Here is a 27,128-nt window from a genome sequence, read left to right on the forward strand (position 1 = left end):
GAAGTGCAGCCACTGGTGAGCCTTCTTCATGATTGCATTGACATGAAGGCCCCAGGATAGATCCTCACAGATCTTGACACTCAGGAATTTGAAGTTCCTGACCAACTCCATTGCTGACCCCTCGATGAGGACTGGTTTGTGTTCTCCTGATTTCCTCCTGAAGTCCACAATCAGTTCTTTAGTTTTGCTAATATTGAGTACAAGGTTGTTGTTGTGACACCACTCAACAAGCTGAGCTGTATCACTCCTGTCTGCTTCCTCATTGCCGTCTGTGATTCTGCCGACAACCATGGTGTCATCAGCAAATTTGTAGATGGCATTTGGATTGTGCCTGGCCACATGGTCATGGGCATAGAGAGAGAAGAGCAGTGGGCTAAGCACGCATCTTTGAGGTGCACCTGTGTGTTGATTGTCAGTGAGGAGGAGACGCTGTTACCAATTTGCACTGGCTGTGATCTTCTAATGAAGAAGTGAACAATCTCAGTTGCAGAGGGAGGTGCAGAGGCCCAGTTTTGAAGCTTGCTAGCCAATACTGAGGTATTGACAGCTGAGCTGTAATTGATGAAAATCAGTCTGTACATGTTGCTGTTGCCTAGGGCTGAGTGGAGAGTCAATGAGGTGGCATCAGGTGTGGAGCAATTGTGGCGGTAGGTGAAATGCAGCAGGTCCAGGTCTTTATTTAAGTATGAGTTAACTCTGGCCATGACCAACTTCTCAAAACATGTTTTTACAGTAGAAATGAATGATCCTGGCCAATTATTATTGATTTTCTTCAGTATGACTGATGTCCTTTTGAAGTAAGTGGGAACATCCGACTGCAGCAATGAAATACTGAAAATGATCCTTTTTTTTTGCAGCCATAGTGGCTAAAAACATGGGGGATAATTGACCGAAGTTTCAGGTCACACTGGCTTAACTTATCCACATGCCATGGATCCAAACGGAGAACAGTTCAATGTCTCAGAAGCCTACAAAAATACCTATGGGTAGATGTAAATGGAAATTTTTTAAACAAGCTAGATGGCAAAGTATGTTTGAAAGTATAAGTGGTGAGGAAAGTAAATATAGTGCAAGCAAACATTCTGGTATTCACTCCCAGTTTTATGGCTTGATAATCTACTTTGCATTTCATTCTGGTACTTGCCAACTTCTGGTGTTACTGCTCGCTGGCTTCGTAGAAGTTCAAGTAATCCTGGTGTATTGTTCCTGTGGGATGACTTTGAAGAAACCTCGCACCCAGTTAGAGCAGCCTTTTGGATTTCTGAAGTATTGCCATGGAGACAGATGTCTCCTAATATATAACAGTAGAGTTGATTTAACTGCAAAGACCAAGCATGCAGATCTGCACTCATATTTGCCTAGAATTAAAATACAAACATGTTGATTTAAAATTCTTGTATAATCTGCACCACATGAATCGTTCAGTCACATTACTCCATAACAATGCTGTTTTATTGAACAAGGCAAAAGAATCTCAGTTCTTTGATGCATACGTAATGAAAGGCAAACCTATCCAGAATTGAGAATTGGTTGAGGAGCATCTATTCCTCTGCTCTTCGCAAATCTTAAGCAATTTAGCAGTAATATCAAGATCATAACCAGTAAGCCACAGCTTTACTGGTTGTAATACTTCAGCCAAAAGGCAGGCACATTTAAGCAGAGTAAAACATCTTAATTCTGTAGTATCTCAAACAAAATTTGACCTAATTTATTAGATGACAGTTAATCTAAGACATTTTAATTGTACCTTGAAGGGAAGAGGGATAGGAAAGGAGCCAAAGATGGTTAGGGAGGAAATGCGAGGCTGAAAATTAAGGCAGCTGAAGATATGGCTGCCATTGGACCATGAGAAATAGAAGCAGAATTAGGCCATTCAATCCATGGAGTCCACTCTGCCATTCCATCATGACTGATTTACTATCCTTTTTAACCTGCCTGCTCCATATTCTCCTGCCTTCTCCCTGTCACCCTGATTCCCTTCTGAATCAAGAACTTATCTACCTCTATCTTAAATATATCTGATGACGCCCTCCACAACAAAAAACCTCAACAAATTCCTTGATTCACCACCCTATGTGCAAAGAAATTCCTACTCCTCTCTATTCTAAAGGGATGTTTTTGTATTTTGATGTTGTTCCTTCTGGTCCCAAACTCTCCCACCGTAGGAAACATCCTTTCCATGTCCACTCCATACAGTAATTTCAGTATTCAATACATTTCAATGAGATCACTCCATTCTTCTAAACTTCAGCAAGTACAGCCTCAGAGCCATCAAATGCTCCTCATATAATAATCCTTTCATACCAGGGATCATTCTATGAACATCCTCTGAACCCCCTCTAATGCCAACACATCCTTCCTTCGATAAGAAACCCAAAACTACTCACAATATTCTGTGTGGTCTGTACAATACAGGTTCTAACCCAATACCCCTTCCTTGTCAGCCCAAAATCAATTTTTTGCCATTATTAGCCCTCCTTCCTCTCCCCACTGTATAAGACAATCATTGTTTAAAAGTAAAAGCATGTCAACATTTTTAGATTCTTTGGTGACCTCACAGTCTGGGTCTCCAATGTGGTCCTAATTCCTTTCGTTCGGCTGGGTGGAGTAACATTTTGAAGCTCTCACGTTTCTACTTTGGCTCCTTTAAGATCTAAGAAATTAAATCTTTATAATTTTTGTCTCAAGGAAAATCCTTATAACAATAGCATTCTAAAGAGAAACGGGAGACTTCCTAACACCTTCATCCCAAAAGATTTCCATAGCCTTATCTATTTTCCAACTGTTTCACATTCTCTGACTAGACAGGGAGTTCATCAGAACCATTGCAGCTTCTCAAAAGCTTTTTTAAAATTCTTAACCATTTTAGAGGAAGGGTCTTATGCAATTGAACATAAAATGGTGTCGAAGCTCAACATGTTAGAGAGCAAGTTTATGTTTCAAACTTGGTCTACAGAGATGCTGTCTGTCAGGCTGAGTTTTTCTCACTTATGTTTTATATCAGATTTCCACCAATGGAACAATTTACTTTTAGGTTTTATGGAAAATGTTTATTACACATGACATTCTTAGAAGAATGGTTTGAAATGTTTTGCACTGAGTCAAATGTAACTTTACCTGTTTTAAATTGTGAACACTTAAATATGTTACAAAAGATAAACCCAGATCTTTCAAAGCTTTCAAGCAAGGCTTGTTTATTTTGGCAACTTCACCGAGGAGCAGCAAACCAAGTGCAGAATCAATCCTGAAAATAATCCAAGATACTGGCATCATTTAGTTGTGTGATTATTTTGTATCTTATATTTTGTTATTAGCTGTTTTGCAATGTGCAACAGATACTTATAAATATTAAAAACTATACTATGATGCTCTTACTTTGCATCTTTTGTTATACCGGTAGTAATAATTTAAAAGAATACGTGTTAAAATAAGTATAAATTTGGTGGTGAGGGAGAAAGCAGTTTGCATTTATGTGGAGTTTTAGATTTTGTCATAAAGCATGGTAACAGGCCATTTTGGCTCACAAGACCATGCTGCCCAATTACACCCAATTGAACTACAGCCCCCAGTACTTTTCCAACAGTGGGAGGAAACCCATGCAGACATGGGAGAACACACAAACTCCTTCCAGACACATGGAATTCTAACCCCAGTCCCACTGTACAGGTGCCTATCTTTTATCCAGGATTCCGAACACTGGCGACCTCCAAAAATCGGCACTTTTTTTTGGTAATGAAAATGCCCAACTCCATCGCTCCTAGCCCCCGCCATTAGTCTTTCCCCCACCTCCTCCCACTCCGATCATCCGTCGACCCCCATCCCTGGCCTTCTGTCTGTCGGTCAAACCCCCCCACCCCATCTAACTCCTGATGGCCCCCTCCCCTATCTAACACCTGATGCAGCAGCAGGGCTGCCCTGTTGCTGAGCCTGGAGTTCATTTGCAGCGGCAGCTAAATTCGGAAGCAATGGCCGTCTTCGTCATCCATAATCCCCCACACAGCTGGAACCGCTTTGCCAGTACCAGAGCAGTTCCAGCTGCGTGGGGGATTATAGGTAAGAAAGACAGCCATTACTCCCGCATTGAGCCAGGAGAAGCTCGGGGGTGAGAGTCACCTTTCCATCAAAGGTAAGAGATGTGGGGATGGGGACAGGGGTCTGAGCCAGTTTTATTTTAAAATTTAAAAAAATTACACTAGAAATATTATGGTTTTTATTTATCTAAATTCATTTACCACCCCATGCCCCCTGTTTTGTGGGATTTTGCACAATTTTTTAAACATTGTACTTGTGTAAAGGGACCACCATTTTAAAATGATTCTGAAATCCGGCAGGAGTCCAGTCCCGACAATCCTGGATAAAAGATTAGGTATCTGTAATAGTGTTGCACAAACCACCATGCCAAGCATTCTGCCAAAATGATTTAAGGAGCTTGAGCTAGCATTATCAGACATATTTGACACAAAGTCACATTAAGAAAGACAAAATCGAAGGATGATAAAGAGGTATGTCATAGAGGAGGAAAATTACAGAGGGGGAAAGGTTTAAGGAGGGAAGTTCAGGATTAGGGATTTGGGAACAGAAAGTATGTCTGCAATTGTGGAGCAACTAAAATTGGAGATAAGCAGGAGCCAGTTGAAAAAACAAAATAGATAGCTCAGAGGGTTACAGTTGTTGATTACATCTTAGATGGTAGCATTCAGTGATGTTCTTCAGGGCAAAGCATAAGAACCACTGCACGTTTTAATACACATTAAAGACCCAGTTTTAGATATAAAGCTTTTGAACATAGTGTTGATCTGAAAGGTTCAACTATCCGATCCTAATGCTGGTGGCTTTAAATGGCCTGTTAAATGAGCTGACGGTGTTTGTAAGTGAAATCCTGCAACCACAGACATTTGTGGTCAAGATGGCAGCGACTGTGCTTCTTGAGGGATTGGAGACTGGGGGAGCAGGTGACAGGCGTAGGGCACCATAAATGGGGAGAATAACCACCACTGAGAAGGAGAAGCAAAGGAGATGATGCGACAGCAGCAGACCAGTGAATGACTCAACAGCTGAAGGATCCACACAGGCTACGGGCTGCTGGAGACTGGCTAATGGGAACTAGGGATTCAAGAGGGTACTGAGGGCAAGAAGGGCTGATGAAGGGCCTTGAGCACTGAAGGCTTCCTGATTGTGTCGGAGGTTTGGATCCGATCTTGGGTTGACGATGAATCGAACTGGAGCCTGAGTGGCTGCGGAGGTTGCGGTAGCACTATACGGGCAGACAAAAGTTGAAGTATATCATGTATAGTACATTTTTAATGTATTATTGCATGTCCATAAAATAAACCTTTGAACGTTTGATATATGGACACTGATCAAATTTAAATTATAAAAAAAATTTAGACATACAGGCTCTTTTGGCCAACAAGCTCATTCTGCCCAATTATACCCAATTGACCTCCAATCCCTACTATGTTTAGAAGGGTGGGAGGAAACCAGAGCCCCTGGGGAAATCCCATATAGACACGGGGAGAACGTATGAACTCCTTACTGTGACAGATTATGTTATATTTTATATTGAATATAGAATGTTTTAAATTATATAAATTGTGGCCTTTTTTTGTGTAGGTCACATACAAACACTTCAAAACAGATCTCATTTAAAATGCCAGAGCTCTGCTCAAGCCAGACAGTTCAGGCTCCAGGAGCCTTTGTACAAACTTTAAAGAATGCCAATAAGGACTTCACAAGCTGTGGAGTAATGGATTATTGTTTTGGAAAGCAACAGATGAATGAACTCAGAAGATTGGGTCCAGTGCTGCAATCTGAGTGAAGTTTGTTGTTCTAAGAGGGTCATGTGGCTTTCTCTGAGAGAGAGAGAGAAAGAAAGAGAGAGAGAAAGAGAGAGAGAGTTCAGTTCTACAGTTCAGCAGCAGCAGCTGGGACTGGAACAGGACAAGCTGGCAAGCGTGTGGAAAAACCCTATTTTGAAGATGGGTTGTGAGTTCTTAGTTCAACCTGGTCAAAGCACTTGTGGTCCATACAAGAGGAGATGGCTGGCTGTATAATGTTTCTCTTGAAATAAGGGAAACAGAAAAGGAACTCTGTGGTGACCTGAAAGAAAGAGGTTATTATCTGGAAAACCCTGATGGGGAAAGTTTCTTCAGCAAGACACTGAAGTGACTGATCGAAGGGTATCAGTTGTGGGAGTCCAACAAGCAACATATCTCTCTCTGAAAAACCAACAAGAACCTTCCTGACCAGTAACCATTTACCTTTCAAGCACCAAAGCCTGGTGAAATTCATAAATGTTAAATTCTGTGCACAGTATAATAATTGCCTGATACCAGTGAACTTGGAGAAATGAGAAGTGAGATTGGACTGTGAATTTAAAGAACTTTTTTTGAACATTACATACATGGGTGCTTAGAATTAGAAGGGGGTTGTTAAGTTAATAGTATATAGTTAAAGTTTGATCCTGTTTTTATGTTTAAAGAAAATTAAAATTAAGTAGCTATTTGTCTTGGTGTATTTCTATTGCTGCTGGGTTTTGGGGTCTTCTGGGCCCATAACATTACAGACAGCATGGGATTCGAACCCAAATTCTGATTGTTGGCGCTGTAATTGAGTTGCGCTAACCGCCACACCAACCGTGCCATCCTTATTACATTCACTTATTTAGCCAAGACATAAATTGGGGGGGGGGGGGGGTGTGGTGTTCCTGGGATTACATAAAACACCACATGGGTCACAGTATCATGTCACAGAAAGAGTGACAACACAAAAGAGGTAATAAGGAGGAGTTCGGAGATCTGCGGGAGTGATCCTAGGAGTAGAGAATTTTAAGATTTAATATTGGATGGGATGAAGCTTTTTTTGCAGTTGAGAAGATTCAGAAGAGATTTGACATATAATGGTGTTAAAGAGAGTGGATTGGAAGTACCTATTTCCACTGGAAGAAAGGTTAGTAATGATTGGACATAACTGTAGATTCATAGATTTCTACAGCACCGAAACGGGACCTTTGGCCCAACGTTCATACCAACCAAGCTAGCCCTATTTGACCATATTCAGCCCATATCCCTCAAAACCTTGTATGTCCATATGTCTGACTCAGTATCTTTTGAATGTCACAATTGTCCCCACTTTTTCCACTCCCTCTGGTAGCTTGTTTGTGTACCCACCACCCTCTGCATGAAGAAGATGCTAAGTGGGTCCCTTTCAAATCTTCCCTCTATTATCTTAAATCTATGCATTCTTGTTTCAGATTCCCAAACCCTTGGTAAAAGGCTACATCTATTTACCATTGGGGCAGAATAGTTAGTGTAGCAGTTAGTGCAATGAGGTTACAGCGCCAGCTATCGGGATCAGGGTTCAAATCCAGCTCTGCCTGTAAGAAGTTTGTACATTCTCCCCATCTCTGCGAGGGTTTTCCCCAGGGTCTCCAGTTTCCTCCCAACCTTCAAAAGTGTACAGGGGGTTGTAGGCTAATTGGGTGTAATTGGGCGGCACAGGCTCATGGGCTGAAAGTACCTGTTACCGTGCTGTACGTCTATGTTTAAAATTAAAAAATAAAAATAAATTATCTATAATTTTATAAACCCTGATAAGGTTTCCTCCAATCCCACCCCCCCCGCCCCGCCCCCAAACATGCATGCTCCACTCCAGGGAGAAAAGTCCCAATTTATCCAGCCTCTCTTTATTATCCAAGCCTACCAGTCGAAATATCATTCTTGTGAAATTCAACGTTAATGATGGAAAGATCAGAAAAACCATGAACCAACCATGGTTAGCCAAGGACATTAAAGTTGAAGGAAAAAAATTGTAGGAAGCCAAAAAAAAAAGCAGAAGACACAAAGATTACGATAAATTTTAAACCTAGTAAATTTAAAAAAATCAAAAACTATGTAATGATTACAAAGAAAAACTGTGAAGTCAAACTAGGAAGGAATGTGAAAAATGGACTGTTTTTTTTAAGTGAATTTTTTGATTTTCCATCTCTGGCTAGTTTTGATGTAATCAAGCTTTTTTTTAGCTTTTCGATTCTCTCTCTACCAACAAATGCTACAAGCAGATTCGCTCTATCACAGCAGACATTCCCTTTGTTCTCCCTGCCATTCACCCTTCTCTGAGAGTTAAAACAAACCTATTTTCTAAATTGTCCGAGTTTTGACAAGATGTTCAAGGATCTGAAATGGGAAACCTGATCTTCTGAGTATATCCAGTAATTTCTGTTTTTATTTAATAATTACAGCATCTGTAGTTTTTTTTTTGGACAAATATTCCTCCCTCATCTGTCAAATACCACGATGTGGCAATCTTAATGAATACAAATCTGTCAGCATCATCTTTTTTTAAATTAAATTTGGAACAATCCAAATCTTTAAAAAAGTGAAACCTACCAATTGGCTTGATGGAATTGTTCCTTCTGGAGTTGATTCAAAGCATCATCCAAGAGTTGAATGTTATATCTCACACAAATCCAAACATTAAGGTATTTCCTTAGCACTGGACTGATGTTGCATTTTCCGTGTCTCTGAGCAGATTGACAATCTTTTCTCAACTGAAGAATAAAAAATGATATTTTGTAAAATTACTATTGCAGAAATGATCTATGCAATATAATTGATGATAATCAATTGGAATAAAACCCTGAATAAAATGAAAGTAACTGTTAGTAACATGCATAAATTAAATAAACAGATTAACATAGTTAGGAAAATAATTAGAATTGAACAAATTCCATCCAATATTCATACTCATACAATTTCAAAAAAAATGTTTAGTCACTAGCAAAAGAGTCTGCTACCCCTTCACACTAATCAGTTTGCCAGAGAAACTTTCAGAATGGCATATAGATTGAACGGACAAAAAAGTCTGTTCTCAAGAATATAAATTGCCATTCCTTTGAACAATACAGACATTAAAACTGTTCTTTCTTTCTTTCTTTCTCAGTCTCCTTATTAATCATATTATAGGTAAACAATACATGAGATGAATAGAACATAATGAAAAAGGGAAAAAAATTTCACAAGACATCATGTGATTATAACATAGTGCATTACACAATTACTGAATATGTTCTCATATCCTCAATCTGAAATCTTCAAAAAAAAACACCACCTAATCTAAAAACAAAACAAAAAGACTGGGGCAGCCTATCCTGAGAATTTATTAATAAAAATTAATCTCTGGTCCTCACCAAAAATGAGAAAGGAATTAAAAATAATTATACTAAGTCATGTGGAAATAATTTATAAAAGTGTATCGTCTTTTCAAATTTAACAAAAGTATGAAATGTACGACTCCTGACTTTATCAGACATACAAACTGTTTATGAACTTTATATTCCTATGATTTTCTCCCAGAGATATTGTTAATATCATCTTGGTTAATTTAAAATAAACTATTTTACTTTTGGTAATTACAGTATGTGCCATCGAAACTAAGTTTTTGAAATATGATTTATTGCTATTTTATCCTAAATTATTATTACAATGTATAAATGATAAAGGAGACACAGGATAACATTGGAATGCCTTGTGGCATATTATTTTCGAAAGAAGGCAGCACTTACAGAAAGGGTATAGCAAATGTTATTTCCTGGAATGGTATGTTCATTATGTAGGTCATTTTATACAAAAAAAGTCAATGTTGAGTTGAGAAGACTGACATGTAACATACAAATTTCTTTGAGAGGTTAATGGTTCTTTATTGGAATGTGCTTTGAACCAGAAGTAAGTGTCAAAATAAGGATGTGGACATCTGGGACTGAGAAGAGAAGGTGATTATTAATCTTTTGAATTGTCTTCCCAAGAATGCTTGGGAGGACCATTGCCATGTATATTTAAGATTCAAGATTCTTTTATTGTTTTGTAATAATAAAGAAAATGTAATATTACATGAAATTTCCTTCTGCCTGCCATAAGGCAGATTCATTAGTACTGCCCGGCACCCCTTACAGTAAGAGAAGCAAAAGTGAGTCCCTTCAAAGACACTGAGTGTCTGTGGATTCACCTCCAGTGCTTCCACAGCTTCTGCAATGGCACAGATTCCGAGCTCCAGATCCAAAGCTCCAACGTGATCAGGAAGCCTTCAGCACCTCAGGCCCTTTGTGAGCTCTTCTTGCCCTCAGTACTCTTGTGAACCCCATTTCTGCGAGTCCCTCGACCACAAGTCGCTAACTGCCTGCAGGCTGTGTGGGGCCTTCAGCCACTGTGCACTTTTTGTCTGCTGCCATGGTCACTGTCCTGCAGAGACCTACAGCTGCTGAGATCTTTGCTGGCCCAGTGCTGTAGTCTCCTTTCCTGTAGGGTCGTTTCCTCTGCTTCTCCTTCTTGATTGGTGGGGGTGGGGCGGGGGGAGGGGGGGGAATGGGATGGCTGGGTGTTCTCCCTGTTTCTAGTGCCCTGTGCCACTCCATTAAAATTAGTTATTACCTTGCTGAATGGTGGAACAATCATGAAGAACTGAAGAGGCTTTCACCTGTTTCTATTTTCATGGATGCTCTTATATATTTTATAGTATTGTGAGCAATTTGGAGTATTGTTGGCAGTTTTGGGCCTCATGTCTCGGGAAGGATGTGCTGGCATTGGATATGGTCCAGAGGAAGTATACAAGAATGATCCCAGGGATGACAGGAATCATATGAGGAACATTTGATGGGTCTGGGCCTGTACTTGCTGGAATTTGGAAGGATAGGGGGGCGGGGGGAAATCTTATTGAAACCTGCCAAATATTGAAAGGACTGGATAGAGTGGACGTGGAGAATACATTTCCAGTCGTGGGAGAGTTGTGGACCAGAGAGCATAGCCCCAAAATAAAAGGGTGCCTTACAGAACAGAGATGAAGAGAAATTTCTTCAACCAGGATACCAGGATGTAGTGAATCTGTGGAATTTGTTGTTTCAGATGGTTGTGGAGCCAGGTCATTGGGTATATTTAAAGTGGAAATTGATAGTTCCTGATTAATAAGTGTATCAAAGGTTATGAGGAGAAGGCAGGAGTATGGGAATGAGAGGATTCACTGGGCCAAATGGCCTAATTCTGCTCCTACATCTTATAATATGTTTTCTCTGTTTAATATAATCTGAGCATTCTCAGTTGAGTTTAAACATGTATTCTCTTCCCAATTTTTGGGAAGCAGTATTTTGTACATTGAGTTCTTAATGTTAATTTGACTCCCAAGACTTTTATTGCTCTCTTTGGGATAAGTGGCCCATCTGGTTTAATTCTGACTGCTTCACAATCCCATGTGGTTGCCCTCACCTCCCTTATTGCTAAACAGGCCATATTAATGAGGCAGAAAGATGCTGTCCCTCCCTCTCATAATAAATGGTTGTCCAATATGATGGACTTTGGAAAAAAAGTAGGTGTTCCACTACTGAAATTAATCTTAACTTTGTTTCTTTATGGGGTTCTTTTAATGACTTTCAAAGTTTGCAAGATTAATTAGTTTCTGGTTTTGACCCCATTGTTTACCTTTTTTTATTAGTAGCGGACTGTGTGTTCAGCCAGAGGCTTCCAAAGGGAGGGGATCGATAATTAGTATAGTATGTTTTTTTTTAACTTCTTTTCAATGTAACCTAGGTTTCAATATCATTTTAATTACGATATAAGATTTGTTAATATTTTATTTTATTGTCATATACCTATGTAACATTTATTTGATGAAACCAATAAAAATATTGGGAAAAAAACATGCATGTAAATGACCCTACTTCTGAAAGATTATATCTATATCAGGGACTCAAGGGTTCCATTGATATCCAACAGGAATTCTGTTAAGCTTGATGTACATTTATTGCCCATTATCAACAATTCTTAAAAAGTGGTAGATCATCCTGAACTATTGCAGAATATTGAACCAGCAACAATGAAAGAACAATAGCAAATACACATCTGGATCGTGTATCCCTTGGAGACAATGAGATTTCTAATCTACTAATGCTCACGTAACTGAGGAATTCTGCAATGCAACCAATACATCGTGTCCTACAGTCGTATTCATGAGCAATTAAAGCATTGTATACTCAGTTTAATCAGCACTAGATCCAGTCAGCAAAAGTGAAGGTTAAGATTTACCTATTTCGACCCAGGTGAATAATAAGCCTGACAGTATTTACCAGACTTGAGAAGCTTTTAATATTAATTTGCTGAAGTAATGTCAAGCTTCCCGAATTCTGTCTTTCTCTTGTAACTAAAATATTAACAGAGCTGTTCTCCAGACAACAACCTGTTGCATGAGTAACTCGAAAGTAAAAATTCCATTTTAGGCTGGGAGAAGTTGGTCTCCTTGTTAGAAATACTGATTACTTGATATACTTTGACAAAAAGTCAATACTGAATCATTTTATAAATTTCTCCACCATGACCTTTCATTTTCTCACCTGGCCAAAGCATTTTTTCTTCAGTTCCTCATCTGAACCATTATTACGAGCATGTTCTTCAGTTGATACCAGGGAGCCACAGATTATTTCTCCTGCATCAATGATGAAGTGAACATGCAACAGAATAGTTGGATAGGATTGATAACATGCCTCACAGTCTGGGAGTCCTACAAACATAATAATATCTTGAAATCAGATCACTGGTTCATTATCATGTATAACCAAGGTACAATGATAAAGTTTGTTCTGTGTGCAATCCAGCTGGTCAACCCTGTAGTGATATGTAATTACACCACTAGGTCACCAGGGGTCATCCCGGTGACCTTGTATATAAAGCAGTCCAGAGCTACAGTCTAGCCTTACAGTCTTGTAGAGACAAGACTTCTTAGTGTACACATTAGTTTATTAAAGCTGTCTTATACTCGCACTGCTGGTGTGGTTATTGTCAGTACAAGTTAATAAACTAATATCATAGCTACTAGGATGGAAGCTGCTTCTGCTTCAACACACATTCCCGACCACCTGAAGACTCTTCCTGAGGAATAGAATCTGGGGACGACCAGCACGCACGTGCATCTGAGGACAGAGACGGCGAGGGACCGCTGTACTGGAATCGTGGTGGAATGCGTGGAAGACCACAGAAGTATGATATGGCAAGTAAGAAACGGCCAAGAGCCCTGCCTGCCTGTGGGTTTGGCACTGCTGACCCTAAACCCCAGTCCAATCAGAAAAGGGCCTCTACAAGCACAGATGGAAGGATCTCTAAAAGTCATGCTCCCGATCGCCATGTATGTGCAGAATTCCCGACCACTCCAGAGCCAGGAAAAGCAGACACCGCTACTGTCACTCCCCCAGCAACAATTTCCCCAGTACCATGGAGACCTGACGCTACTGCTGGGATCCTCCCTAAGGCCGCTGCAAACGTCCCAAAGCCAGAGACTCAGCCAACAGCCCCAAGCACCTAGGTTACTCCTCCAGCAGACACACGCCCCACAGAGGCTCTACCAGTAGCTCCCAGTACCCCAGGGTCCGCCCTTGCTACACCTAGACCTAGAGACCACGTGAAGACCAGGAACGACCCCCAGGGTGCACCCACATTACCTAAGGGACCAGAGACTGCAGCTTAACCATGTGCTGTGACCAGACAGGCTGGAGCTCAACCACAGAAATCCCGGAGCTGGCATGCAATTCGCCCGTTGGCAGAGATGCATTCTAAATTATGTGGAGGGTGCTGAGGCATCGGATAAAGAGCTATTAATGCTGCTGTTAGCACAGCTGGGAGACCACCCTCACTCCCTTATACAGGATGCCAGGTCCTACCAAGAGGCAATAAGCACTTTACAGAGGCATTACAGTAAGGGGCATAGCGAACTCCACACCCGGTACAGGTTCATGACCAGGTCACAAGTAGGGGAGTCTGCCAGAGAAAATGTCTGTTCCAACTGTGGAAAATGTGGGCATTATGCAAAAGTCTGTAGAAGCCCCAAGGCCCATTCTCATGCTAATGAGAGGCTGGAAAGCTCTTCTTTCTCCACAGACAAAAAGAAGAAGAATGCCATGTGCAGCTGGCCATCTTGGACAAATGCTACAGAGCAGAGGACACAGTCTTCAGGAGATGAATATGACGCCAAGTACTATCGGATGGAAGGACATGCCAGACTTGCTTCCCTACGCATGAATCAGGCGAGTCCACACAATTTATCTGATGCCACTGTGTGCATCAAAATTAATGATGTGAGGGTAAATTGCTTAATAGATAGTGGAAGCACTGAAAGTTTTATTGACCAGTGGTTAGTCAACCGCCTTGCCCTCCCCACACGCCCGAGTGAGCACCGGATCCTGTTAGCAGACAGAACCCTTGTAGCTGAGGTAAAACAGTTTTGCAGGGTTACTCTAGAAATCCAGGGCACAAAATACGAAGGGTTCAAATTACTAGTACTCCCTCACCTCTGTGCCCCGGTACTATTGGGGTTAGATTTTCAGTGCCAGTTAGAAAGCATTACAATAGTGCACAACGGGCCTCACCCCCCACTACGCCTTACGAAGAAACAACACTGCAGCCTGTCTGTCCTGAACATAGAACCCCCTCCGCTATTCACACACCTGACCCCAGAATGCATACCAACAGCCACAAAGAGCAGGAGGTACAGCCCAAGAGACAGAGCCTTCATTAGGACAGAGGTCCGCAGGCTACTATAGGAGGGCATCATAGAGCAGAACATCAGCCCCTGGAGAGCCAAAGTGGTTGTAGTAAAGTCAGGAGAAAAACTGCGCATGGTAGTGGATTACAGCCAATCAACAAATTTACACAACTAGATGCCCACACCCTGCCATGCATAGCAGACATGGTCAACAACATTGCGCAGTATAAAGTATTCTTCACCATAGACCTGAAGGCAGCATACCACCAACTGCCCATTAGAAACAGCGATCGCATTTACACAGCATTTGAGGCAGACGGCAGGCTGTATCAATTTCTGCGATCCCCCTTCGGTATCACCAATGGAGTGTCCCTGCTTCAGAGAGAAAAGGTCCGAATAGTAGAGGAGTTCCAACTGAAAGCCGTGTTCCCCTACTTAGACAACGTGACAATCTGTGGCCATACTCAGGAGGATCATGACACAAACTTAAAATGCTTCTTTCAGGCAGCCAAAGAAAGGAACCTAACATACAACAGGGACAAATGCGTTTTTAGCACCAAAAAGTTGCCAATCCTGGGCTACATAGTGCAGAATGGGGAAATCAGCCCAGACCCAGCCCGTATGTGCCCTCTCCTAGACCTCCCAGTGCCACACATACTGAAAGCACTAAAAAGGTGTTTGATAGATAGTGATAGAAGGTGTTCGCTTACTACGCCAACAGGACTCGCCCACTTATAAAAGCCTCAGTTTTCCCACTCTGCCCAGCACCCACCAGAGCATTCAAAGACATTAGGGACCATATCGCTAAAGCTACCATGTGGTCCATAGATGAGTCGATTCCGTTTCAAGTAGAAACGGATGCATCCGATGTGGCTCTGGCAGCTACCCTAAACCAAGACGAACGACCGGTGGCCTTTTTCTTGCGAACCCTACAGGAGGTCAGAGGTAAGACACTCAGCAGTAGAGAAGGAGGCCCTAGCCATTGTGGAAGCAGTAAGGCACTGGCGACATTATCTGGCGTGCAAACACTTCACCCTCGTCACGGACCAACAGTCTGTGCTTTTATGTTTGAATTAAGAACGACAAAATCCTGCGCTGGCGGATAGAATTGTCTACATTTAACTACGACATTCTATACTGCCCTGGGAGACTCAACAAGCCCCCAGACACGCTCTCCTTAACCACACATCCCCGTTGCAGAACTTGCACAATGAGCTGGGCCACCCAGGGGTCGCTAGACTGTTTCACTTCATTAAACCCCAAAACCTCCCATTTTCAGTAGAGGAAGTGAGGTCAGTGAACAAGAGCTGCCCCATCAATTTTACCGGCCAGACAAAGTCACCCTGATAAAAGCTACCAAACCTTTTGAGCGCCTCAGCCTCGATTTTAAAGGCCCGCTCGTCCACTAAAAGAAATGTCTATTTCCTCAACATAATAGATGAATATTCCCGTTTCCCCTTTGCAATCCCGTGTTCTGATGTATCAGCAGCCACTGTTATAAAATGCCTCCAACCCATCTTCAGCATATTTGGGTACCCGAACTACATACACACAGACAGGGGTGCTGCATTCATGAGTGCAGAAGTACAGCAGTACCTCCACGAGAGGGATTGCTACCAGCGCACTACAAGTTACAATCCCAGGGGGAATGAACAAGTCAAAAGGGAAAATGCCTCTATTTGGAAAACGGTCCTCTTGACTTTAAAAGCAAAAGACCTGCCTGTTACTAGGTGGCAAGAAGTGTTGCCAGAGGCCCTACACTCTATACGTTCGTTGTTGTGTACTGCCACTAACATAACCCCACATGACCATATCTTTTCTTTCACAAGGAAAGCCACGACGGGCACAGTGCTGCCTAAATGGATGATGACACTGGGACCTGTTCTCCTCCGGAAGCACTGCAGACCCTACAAAGCAGACCCGCTGGTGGATCAAGTGGAGTTGAGGCACGCGAACCCTCAGTATGCCTTCGTCACATTCCCAGATGGAAGAGAAGACTTGGTGGCCACCAGGGATCTCATGCCGGCCAGATGTGTGAACAACGCAGAGGAAACACAGATGTCTACGGATCAACAAGGAGCTCAGCAGCAGTCACTAGAACAGTCGTCCATCGAGTCACCCCAGATGACTATATCACCCACCCCGGAAATCAGGACCCTGGGTACCCCCGCCCCACAAAATATCACCACCCTAGACTTGATGGCAGGACCTAATCCCATACAATACCTAATCCCAGCCCACATGGCCATCTAGTACTTCCCACTCCCACACCTCCACCAAGAAAGACTGAAAGGCAGACTGCACTCCCCACCCCTATACCACTACCAAGGAGGTCCAGAAGGCAACTGAAGCCACGAAAAAATTTGGACATGAACAAGGGAAGGAGGACGTGGGGGGGGGGGGAGGGCGAAATAATAATTTTTTAAGGGGGGGGTGAATCTGGTGATGTGTAATTACACCACTAGGTCACCAGGGGTCATTCCGGTGACCTTGTATATAAAGCTACAGTCTAACCTTCCAGGTTCATCTTGCAGAGAGAGACAAGACCTTAGTGTACATATTAGTTTATTAAAGCTGTCTTATAGTCGCATTGCTGGTGTGGTTATTGTCAGTACAAACCCATACATAGTACCACAATAAAACAATACAGAGTGACAGAGAAATCAGTTTGAACGAAGCAATTACAACATTATTTCACTGGCAAGAGCAGAGTGGGAGGGAGCAAGGCTCTCGGTGTCATCCTGAATGCAGTTTCTTCATTTTCATTAGTCATAGGCCCCAGAATTTCAAGAAGCTTGGAGAATTTTACATTTTTTCAAGGAGGCTTTGAGAACATTCTGAACGGTTTACATCCATGCTCCTGGCAATCTCGACACTGGGAAAATGATCTTGGATCACACTTCCTGCCAGTGGATTCGTATGATTTTCCACAGAAAGCAAATGTAATGACCTTCCAGAACTTTGAGGTGATTGCATACAGTTGTCCATATCTTTAAACCGTGGAGAAGGCTGGAGCTCATTGTTGCATGACAGATCAGGGGATTCTTGGCAGATTTGAAATGGGAACACTCTCTTCCCCAGACAGCATTGGGGCTGTGGAAAACTGTATCATCAACATTTGTATTAATCTTAGGAGGTGGTTCTTCAGATAGAGAAGAGTTCACATTTTCCAGGGTCTCATTGTGAACCTTTATTGTTGAGGGTGGTGGGGTAAACCTTGCATTAGCTGACCAACAATTGCAGAACATGTCTTCATGAGCTTTTAAGAAACCATTATCATCCCCTACTCACAAAACAATAAGACATTTGAGAAGCAATAATGTTTTAGACTTTAGTTCACGCTGATGCTTAAAATGGTCACTTGAAAATTCTGCAGGAGTAAATTATAAAGCGAAAAATGCAATTTAATGGAAATTATTTTCTATCTTATTTAAGATAGCAATGGAAAAATGCAATCTATTTTATTGTTTTAAGTTGTACTTTCTATTAAACTAGTAAATGAAAATGAAAGAAACTGCAATGGCTGGAAAAGCTAAATCAAATTTAGAAAATGCTAAAGATAGCATGTCAGGTCACATCTGTAGGAAGAGAAATGGGGCAAATATTTCTGAAAAAATACCCTTCATCAGAACTGAAAAGGCAGCAAAAGAAGCAAGGGAATGAGAAGGAGTATGATTTTGATAATGGTGAAACTGGGGTAACATGGGGATAAACTGTAATCAGGTTTTCAGATTAACGAGTAATTTGGGAGCAGTTCAAGAGTGTGAAACATAGACAAAAGAACATGGGAGTTGTGAAATGCAGAGCAGAACAGAATGTCCAGCCAGAATGGTCAGACTAGGAATGTCCTCCACGCCAAAAAAAAGGGAGAAAAAAAATCAAGCTGAACTAATACAGGTACGTAATCTTTTATCTGGAATTATTAAAACCAAAAATTTTTTTCCATGGATGTTGTCTGCACACCAAAGCTCACATATGGCGTCAAACACGACCCATGCTCAATTCATGTTTGAATGTCCCGTGTCAGTAATTAGTGGAACCCTAGGGAATCCTTACTTTAAAGGTGCCAGTGGAAAAAACAGAGTCCAGCACCTCTGATTCGCCGTATATGGGTGCCCAATTCATCGTAGATAGCTGGACATCCGGTGTCCCCCCCCCACCCCCCATCTAGTGCTACCACAACCCCCACCATTCACTGCTGTTGCTGCAATACCCCACCCCTCTACAGAGACCCTTCTAGTTGGAGTGTGTCACTGTTTTGTGCAAATCTGAAATCAGTGCAATTAATTAACATACCAGTGTTACTATTATTCTATTATCCAAAAAATTCAGAATTCCAAGAAGTGTCATATTCTGTAGTAGTATCAGAAATCAAATTATCTGTGGGTGTAGAATTCAACATTGAGTCCAGTAGGATGCATTGTGCCCAGACAGAAGATGAGGTGCTGTTCCTCATGCGTGCATTGGCCTCATTGTAATAGGGCAGGAGGTCATTAACTGATATGAGCATGAGATAGGAAATTAACGTGATAACCAATGGGAAGGTCAGGCTGCCCGTGAGACTGAAAGCAGGTATTCCACTAAACAATTACTAATCTGCATTTGTTTCATTTTTGATCAAGACAAACTGTATCCAACCCAAAAAATCAACTGTGTTTCTCTTCCCACAGCATTGACCCACTGAGTATTCCCGTATTTTCTATTTTTGTTCCTACCAATCATACCAGACTAAAAGTATTGTCAAATTACTCAAATGTTATGAAGTAAAATTAAAGTAATCTTGAATTTCAGTTTTTAATTTTAATTTTTAGAGGATGCCCAAATTATTGCCTTAGTCTTCTGCAGATTGTAATCTAAAAATAAAGTGACAGGGAAAAAAAGCTACTAACTTTCAAAAGAGATACAATTACCAATTATTAATATTTTATATGGATAATCAAATGGAATTTGGCAGTGTTTATGCTGGATCTTAATTCCCAGGCCCCCAAAATCAGCATTTGGGTTTGTTGCAGTGCAATAATTAGGCCCTTTCAAACTGCTGTGTAAAATGGGATTAACCGGGCAATTTGTCCAGTTAGCGCCCCAGTTACGTGGCAGTATGAAAGGGTCTGACCTAGTCAACCCCGTTGGAATCCAATTGGGTCCCTGACCTACCTCAGATGTAGTCAGGAAACCCAGTTAAACTTGTCTAGGTTACGTCCACAGTTGATTTGAGAATGAAAATGGCCGACCCACTTATTCCGGTGACTTCAGCGCTTGCGTTCGTGCGTCACCGGACAGCCAGCATCCGAACATCTGGCAGTACTTCCGGTGAGTATGTAACGCGGCATCGTGGGGGCAGGATCCCCTTAAATTGCCGGGTTGGCGATTTAATGGGTAGATCCCCCGCGATTTAAAAGGTGCTTCCACCACCTTTGCCCCAGTAATCGCACTGGGTCCTGGGAGCCCTACCCCAGGTGCTGCAGTTTAAAAGAGGTCAGTGAGTGATCTCCACCTCTTGTGAAACAGTATTTCTGGGATCCAAGTGTTCAGCCTTAGCAACTGAGTACTTGTGCCGAGTAATGAACCATTTGCAGATCCCCTCCTTAAACCTATGTTTTGAAGTACTTAAATGATGCATATAAGAGTTAGATCAACTAACAGTACATCATGAAAATTTAATGGCCTCTTGTTGCATTGAATATCCAAAATAAAACAGAAAGTGATGTGACAGGTCAGTGGAGAGATAAAATTGGCTGGGAAGCTGCTGCAATTTGCTAACCATGATGTATGTGCAGGGTGATTTGCTTCTAACTCTGGAAAAATAAGGTAGAGCGAGAGGATGTAATGCACAACCATGTAGTCGTAGTCGTAGCAGTAGCCCTTATTGTCATTTAAAACCAGTATGCAGTACATAGTTTAAAATAAAATTAAGTCCTCCAGATACCACAACACTACCCACATAACTGTGATTACACATCAGAACACACAAGACGCCATTTCTGCTCCAGACAAAACAAAAGATAAAAACTATACAAGACTAAAACACACCTACACAAAACTACATCATGAGTGAAAAAAAAGTGCTAACAGTACAGAAAAGATGAAAAACTAGACGATAGGCACAGTGGAGACATCATATTTCAGAGACTTAGATTTTAGAAAGTTCAGTGGCTTGAAAAGAAGAACTGCCACACAGTTCACAAGTCCATACAGGCCTGTCAGCTTCGGCACTGTAACAGTAGAGAGACCCCTATGGCCTCCACTCTGACCCCATCATCCGCCACAGGGCTCCGCACTCAAAGATGGCACAGCCTCCCAAACCTCCAGGCCAGGCACATGACACAGCCACTCCAGGCTCCTGGACACCTCTGCAAAACAGGCGGCCAGGCATATGCCACCCCCTCCAGACACCCTGACGCAGCTCCGCAGACGCAGCTCCGCAAACGCAGCTCCTCAGACCCGCCACAGCATCTCCTCCTCGGCCACCGGCAGCACCTGACGTCTGGAAGCCTCGTCCTCACTACAGCAGACCAGGTCACACCGCGTCTTCCACACCTTCACCTTACTTCGCAGTTCTTCTCAGCTTCCCGACTCCACTGCACTACCGTCTCATCTTCATCCTTTAAAAATTGAGCAGGCACTCCGCTTTGACCGTTTCAGTCTGGAGAGGCCGTTGCAGCCATGCCGTGCTGCGCTGCCATCATCTGGAACCAGATGATTGCCACTTACACTGAATTCTCTCCCTGCCCAAGATGGTCAGCGTGTATTCTCATGTGGTGAAGAGGCAGGAGACCTTGATTCTCCACCAGTGTTTGTTTTCTGGATCAGACTGTGTGGTTTTCTCAAGAGGTATTTGGAGAATGTATGTTGAATAAGAGTGGTTAGCATGTAGGTGAGGTGTGGGGAAAATGTGCATAAAATAGTGGTGAGTCTGTAAATATAAAAAAAGGGAGAAGTGGAATAAGAAGGTTTCTGTGGACTGTAATCCCATCCTTCATCCAATAATGGATTACACAAACAAACAGCAGAACTACAAATTTCATCCCAACTGTCACAAGAGGTTCCTGATAGTTTTTCTGACGACTTTCCTGCTTATAACACAAATGGCCATTGTAGGGCACACAATCCACTCAGCAGATATAAATACCACGTTCCTCATGTGAAAGAATAAAATTTCTGCTACTTCTGTGACTGTTTGTGGAACTTTGACCATTCAAACATACTGCATCCTGATATTCAGTACCTTGTTTTCTTTAAATCTTACCATTTAAGTACTTCTGAAGGCGATATTTATACTGCTCAAAGGGTCCAATAAATCCAGCAAGGTGAAAAATAAACAATCTTACAAATGTGAAAAATCCAACCTATTGAAAGAAAAAAAAACATAGATTCTAAATATTATGCACTATAGAATGTACAAAGGTAATGAATTCAAAGTTGATTACATCTCCATTCAGTGAAAAGTTTAATTGAAACCTTAGTCCTGAATATTGGTTTTTATTTTATTGAGATCCTATTACATCAATTCTGGCAGCTGGAAAGAAATGTATGATTATCAATGTTGGGTAATTTAGATTATAAAATATTATTTTACTATCATTCATGAACTTGAATCATCTCAGTTTTGGTGCAAATATTACACAACTAATAATAACTTATTACCAGGAAGGTGCCTTTGGACTCTCAAGTAGGAATATGCACGTAAAAGGAAATAGATGAAATCAATAAATTTTAAATGAACAGATCACTGCACTCCGAAATAAAGCAGGTGAACAACCTCCTTCTGCACATGAACTTTGCTTTGCTTTGGAGTTCTCTGAAACTAGGTTTATCAACCAAGGGGACCAATGGTCTTTGGGCACCAAATTTTGTGTGTCCTATTCTCTGTTCAGGAAAAAAATATTGGTGTATGGTTTTTTTTCTATTTGAATAACTGCATGCAAAAACTACCCGGAATGCTCGTATTATTGCTTAAACCTTGGATTAATTCTACTCTAGACTTAATGGTTCTTGAGTCTGAAATGATCTGAATAGTTTCTTGTAGTAGGATACATTGTCATTTAACAACATCCCTTTCCCACCTTCTCTGAGTAGGTGCCAATCTCCTCTGATTTTCTTTTTCCCTGAAGGAATGAAGTCAATTTTCTCCTTTAAATATTTATGTTCAGGAATTCATTTCCAGCTGGATTTTCAAAATGTGGTTTGTAGTAAACTAGCGATTTGTATTTTGCATTGCACAAAGCACTGTGACAAAGTTGATTCTGTGAGGAATGCAGCACATCAACCCAGAGATTCAAAGTTCAAATTTATTGTCAGATTACATACACCCCTCACATTCCTTCTTCCTACAGGCCAGCCAAAATTTCCACTTCTCAGTAGTTCAAGAAAATATGCATATAGAAAAGAGAGAATGTAAACAAACTGACTGTGCAATGCAGAAAATAAATATTCAATAATAAATAATGTGCAATGAAAGAGTCCTCAAATGAGTCTCTGATTAAGTTTGTTGTTTATGAGTCTGATGGTGGAGGGGTAGCAACTGTTCCTGAACCTTGTGGCATGAATCCTATGGCACCTATACCTCTTTCCTGATTGCAGCAGCAAGATCAGAGCATGTCCTGGGTGGTGTGGATCCTTGATGATTATAACAGCATGCCATGTAGATTTTCTTGATGGTGGGGATTTTTGCCTGTGATGTACTGGGCTGTATCCACTACCTTTTGCAGGGCTTTATGCTCAGAGTTATTGATACCCCCTGTGATGCAGCTGAACAGTACACTTTCCACTACACATCTGCAGAAGTTTCCCAATGTTATCAATGTCATACCAAGCCTCTACAAATTCTTGAAGAAGTAGAGGTGCTAACATTCTTTCTTCACAATGCAAGGTCCAAGAAAAGTACTCCAAGTTAGTAACTCCTACGATTTTAAATTTGTTCACCCACTTCACCTTTAATCCCCTAACGATCACTGGATCATACACCTGGTTTTTTCTTCCTAAAGTCCACAATTAGCTCCTTGGTTTTGGTAACATTGAGTGAGAGGTGGTTGTTAGTACACTATTCAGCCAAGTTTTCAGTCTCCCTCCTGTAGCTGACTCATTGTCCCTTTTTATACAACCCACTATCGTGGTATCATCAGCGAATTTGTAGATGGTGTTATTGCCGTATAGAGCCACAAAGTCATAGGTGCAAAGCAAATCAAGCAGGGGGCTAAAACGTTCTAGTATGGAGTAAAACAGAGTATAAAAGTGCTGAATTGCAGAGAGAGATCAGTTAATATAGAGCAAAAACACAATAATTCTACTAGTGTAAGGTTGATTAAGGAGTCTGATAACAGCAGGAAAAAACTGTTCTTGAATCTGGTTGGATGAGATCTCACACTCCTGAATCTTCTCAATGGGAGGAACCTGAAGAGAGTGTGGCCAGGATGTGATGAGTTGTTTAATATGTTGGCTGCTTTTCAAAGGCATGGGAGGAATAGATGGTGGAGGGGAAGATGGGGTTTGTGTGAATCCTGAGCTGAATTCACAACTCTACTGTTTCTTGTGGTCTCGGGTGGTATAGCTCCTGTACCACACAGTGATGATCTCTAACAGGATTCTTTTAATGGTGCATATGTACAAGTTGTTGAGGGATGTAGGTGATATGCAAAAGTTCCTCAAGTTTCTTTGGAATTAGAGGTGCTGGTGCATTTTCTTCCCTATCGCATCAACATGGGTGGACCAGGGCAGGTCATTTGAGATATTTATTCCCAGGAACTTAAACCTGTCTACTAACTCCACTTCAGCACTGTTAATGTGGATAGAGGAGTGAGCTTGATCCCTTTTCTGGAAGTTCATGACCAATTCCTTATAATTCTATTGAGGTTAATCTTAGAGGTGGACTTCAGTGCTGCTTTCTTTATATAGCAATTTGTGCAATTGACCAGGGTGAATTTCCATAATTTGGTCTTTCAAATCAGGTTCTTTTCGTGCACATGTGACCATGCCTTATCAATGTCATTCTTGGATCAGTAAAGGATTTTGACAAATCTCCAGTTGAGAGTACATCAAAATGGAGACACAAGAGATTGCAAATGGTACAAACTGGAGGAACATAGTGGTTCAAAATTTTTTTTAAAAGCTGAAAATCTAAAACGGGGGACAGAAAATGCCAGAAGTCAAGCAGCACCTCTGGACATAAAGAGTGATAATGTTTCAGGCCCTGTTGAAGAGTTTCAGACCCAAATGATAACTTTGTCAATTATGCTACATGACTTGCTGAATGTTCGCAGTGTTTTCTGTCTTTAAATCACTGCTTTACTTGAAGGCCCTGACTGGTAGGAAAAGAGGAGAAAAAAACCTTTGGGTTATAATTTATTATTGTTCCAATCAGGCATCAAGAAGAGTATTTGAATAAGAGTCACGTGATGGAGTAGTGGCCGGTCAGGGAATTCCAGCCCTCTCTGGAAAAGTTTAAAAAAAACACAGAAAACACAAAGGCACAAACACAAAAATTAAAATAAAGTGAAAGTAAAGGTGGGAAGAAAATGGCAGCGAAGAAAGAAAAGTCGAAAGCAACGGGAAGAAGAGAAGAAGAAAAGACATCGGAAGAAGAAGGTGAGGGCCTTACCTGTCCGAGGAGGCCCGCTGTGGAGAGAGAAGCCCGCTCCCTCAGGTCAGTCGTAGTATGCGCGATGCGCAAGACAAAAAAAACACTGACGGGAGGAGGACCAGCTGAGGAGTCGATCTCCACAGCTGAGAATGACAGCTACAGCACAACAACAAGAGAACATAGAAAACAACGAGAACAAGAAAGAAGAGAGTAAAAAGAAATTAAGGAAACAACAGATGACCAACTCAGAGGAAGAAGAAGAAGAACATAGAGAAATGGAGAAGGGAAGGGCAAGAAAATGGATATATATTTTTTTAAAGAATATATGGAATCAGTAAAAGAATGGCAATCACAAGAATTTAGTGAAATAAAAAGAAGAATTAAAAGTACAGAAGAAAAAATGAATAGATTAGAGATGGTCATGTCAGATATAGGAAAAAGAGTGGACAAGGTGGAAGAACGAGAAACAGCCGTAGAAATGGAAGTAGAGGACTTAAAAAAGAAATTAGAAGAATATAATAAAAAAGTTAAAGAGACACAAGAGCTGTTAGCTCAGAAGAGATATAATGGAAAATTATAATAGAAGAAATAATATAAAGATAGTGGGCCTTAAGGAAGATGAAGAAGGCAAGAATATGAGAGAATTTATAAAAGATTCCCAGGGTCCTAGGAAGACCAGAATTACAGGAAGAAATGGAAATAGAAAGGGCACAAAGAACATTAGCCCCTAAACCACAGCCACAACAAAAACCAAGATCCATTTTAGTAACATTCCTAAGATATACAACAAGAGAAAATATATTGGAGAAAGCAATGAAGAAAATAAGAGAAGACAAAAAGCCACTGGAATACAAAGGTCAAAAAATTTTTTTCTATCCAGACATAAGTTTTGAACTCCTGAAGAAGAGAAAGGAGTTTAATACAGCAAAAGCGATCCTATGGAAAAAAGGATACAAATTTATGCTAAAGTACTCAGCGGTACTTAAAATAGTTATCCCAGGGTAGCAAAACAGACTATTCTCGGATCCGGAGGAAGCACAAAAATTTGCAGAACAACTACAAAACAGACAGAGAGATGAAGACATGTAACGAGAGCAAAAATGACCACGAACTATATGTATGTGTGTATATGGGTATATATATATATATATATATATATATGTGTGTGTGTGTATGTATATATGTGTGTACATGAATGTATCCGTATTTAAAAGAAAATATATAGAGTATAGATAAGAATTAATAAGGGAAAGAAAGGGAAGAGAGGAAGTAAGGAGGGAATTAAGAGAGTGACCTTTGTTGTATATGAAAATTAAAATCTTTTCTGGGGGGGGCTGGGTGGGGAGGAGTTACGGTCACTGCGAAATCAGTTGACGCTTGCGAGTGAATTCGCAAATCCAAATGGAGAGGGGAGATGTGGTTGCCCGACAAGGGTTAAAGAGCAACTCAGGAAGGGGAGGAGAGGGTGGGGTTAAAGAATTTTTAGATAGGAGAATAAGGGAAATGTTTGATGTTTTAGAAATGTTGTCTTATAAAGTGTTCAAAACAAGAAAGCAGAAATGGATAAGAAGGAAAGGTGATGATGAGGAAACAGAAAGGAAAGATAAACAAAGTATGAAATGGCTATGTTGAACTATATGACTTTAAATATTAACCGAATACATAACCAAATCAAAAGGATGAAACTGCTAAATTTACTGAAAAAAGAAAAAATTGATATAGCATTCGTGCAAGAAACACATCTAACTGAAGTGGAACACAAGAAATTAAAGAGAGATTGGATAGGACATGTAACAGCAGCATCATATAATTCAAAAGCTAGAGGAGTAGCTATATTAATCATTAAAAATGTACCAATTAAAATAGAAGAGGAAATAATAGATCCAGCAGGGAGATATGTAATGATAAAATGTCAGATATATTTAGAGTTTTGGAATTTACTCAATGTATATTCACCTAACGAAGAAGATCAAAAATGTATGCAAGATATTTTTTTGAAGATAGCAGACATGCAAGGGAACATACTAATAGGAGGGGA

At 41.0% G+C, this 27,128-nt stretch overlaps 1 protein-coding gene across 6 annotated transcripts in view; it reads right to left on the reverse strand.

The window, feature by feature from the left end:
* The window catches only part of tmem232 (transmembrane protein 232), a 93,759-nt gene that overhangs the window by 22,139 nt on the left and 44,492 nt on the right, over positions 1-27,128 (reverse strand). For 5 of the 6 annotated variants that reach the window (XM_069892673.1, XM_069892662.1, XM_069892709.1 and 2 more), the window contains 5 exons: positions 21,761-21,860; positions 12,374-12,540; positions 8,388-8,548; positions 3,118-3,244; positions 1,145-1,358 (listed from right to left, as the gene is read on the reverse strand). In XM_069892673.1, coding sequence (XP_069748774.1) covers positions 1,145-1,358; positions 3,118-3,244; positions 8,388-8,548; positions 12,374-12,540; positions 21,761-21,860 — 769 coding nt within the window. The remainder of the gene's footprint in view (positions 1-1,144; positions 1,359-3,117; positions 3,245-8,387; positions 8,549-12,373; positions 12,541-21,760; positions 21,861-27,128) is intronic. The other variant, XM_069892693.1, reaches the window with a different exon arrangement.

Source organism: Narcine bancroftii, chromosome 1 (genome assembly GCF_036971445.1).
Source record: "Narcine bancroftii isolate sNarBan1 chromosome 1, sNarBan1.hap1, whole genome shotgun sequence".
Taxonomy (NCBI): Eukaryota; Metazoa; Chordata; class Chondrichthyes; order Torpediniformes; family Narcinidae; genus Narcine; species Narcine bancroftii.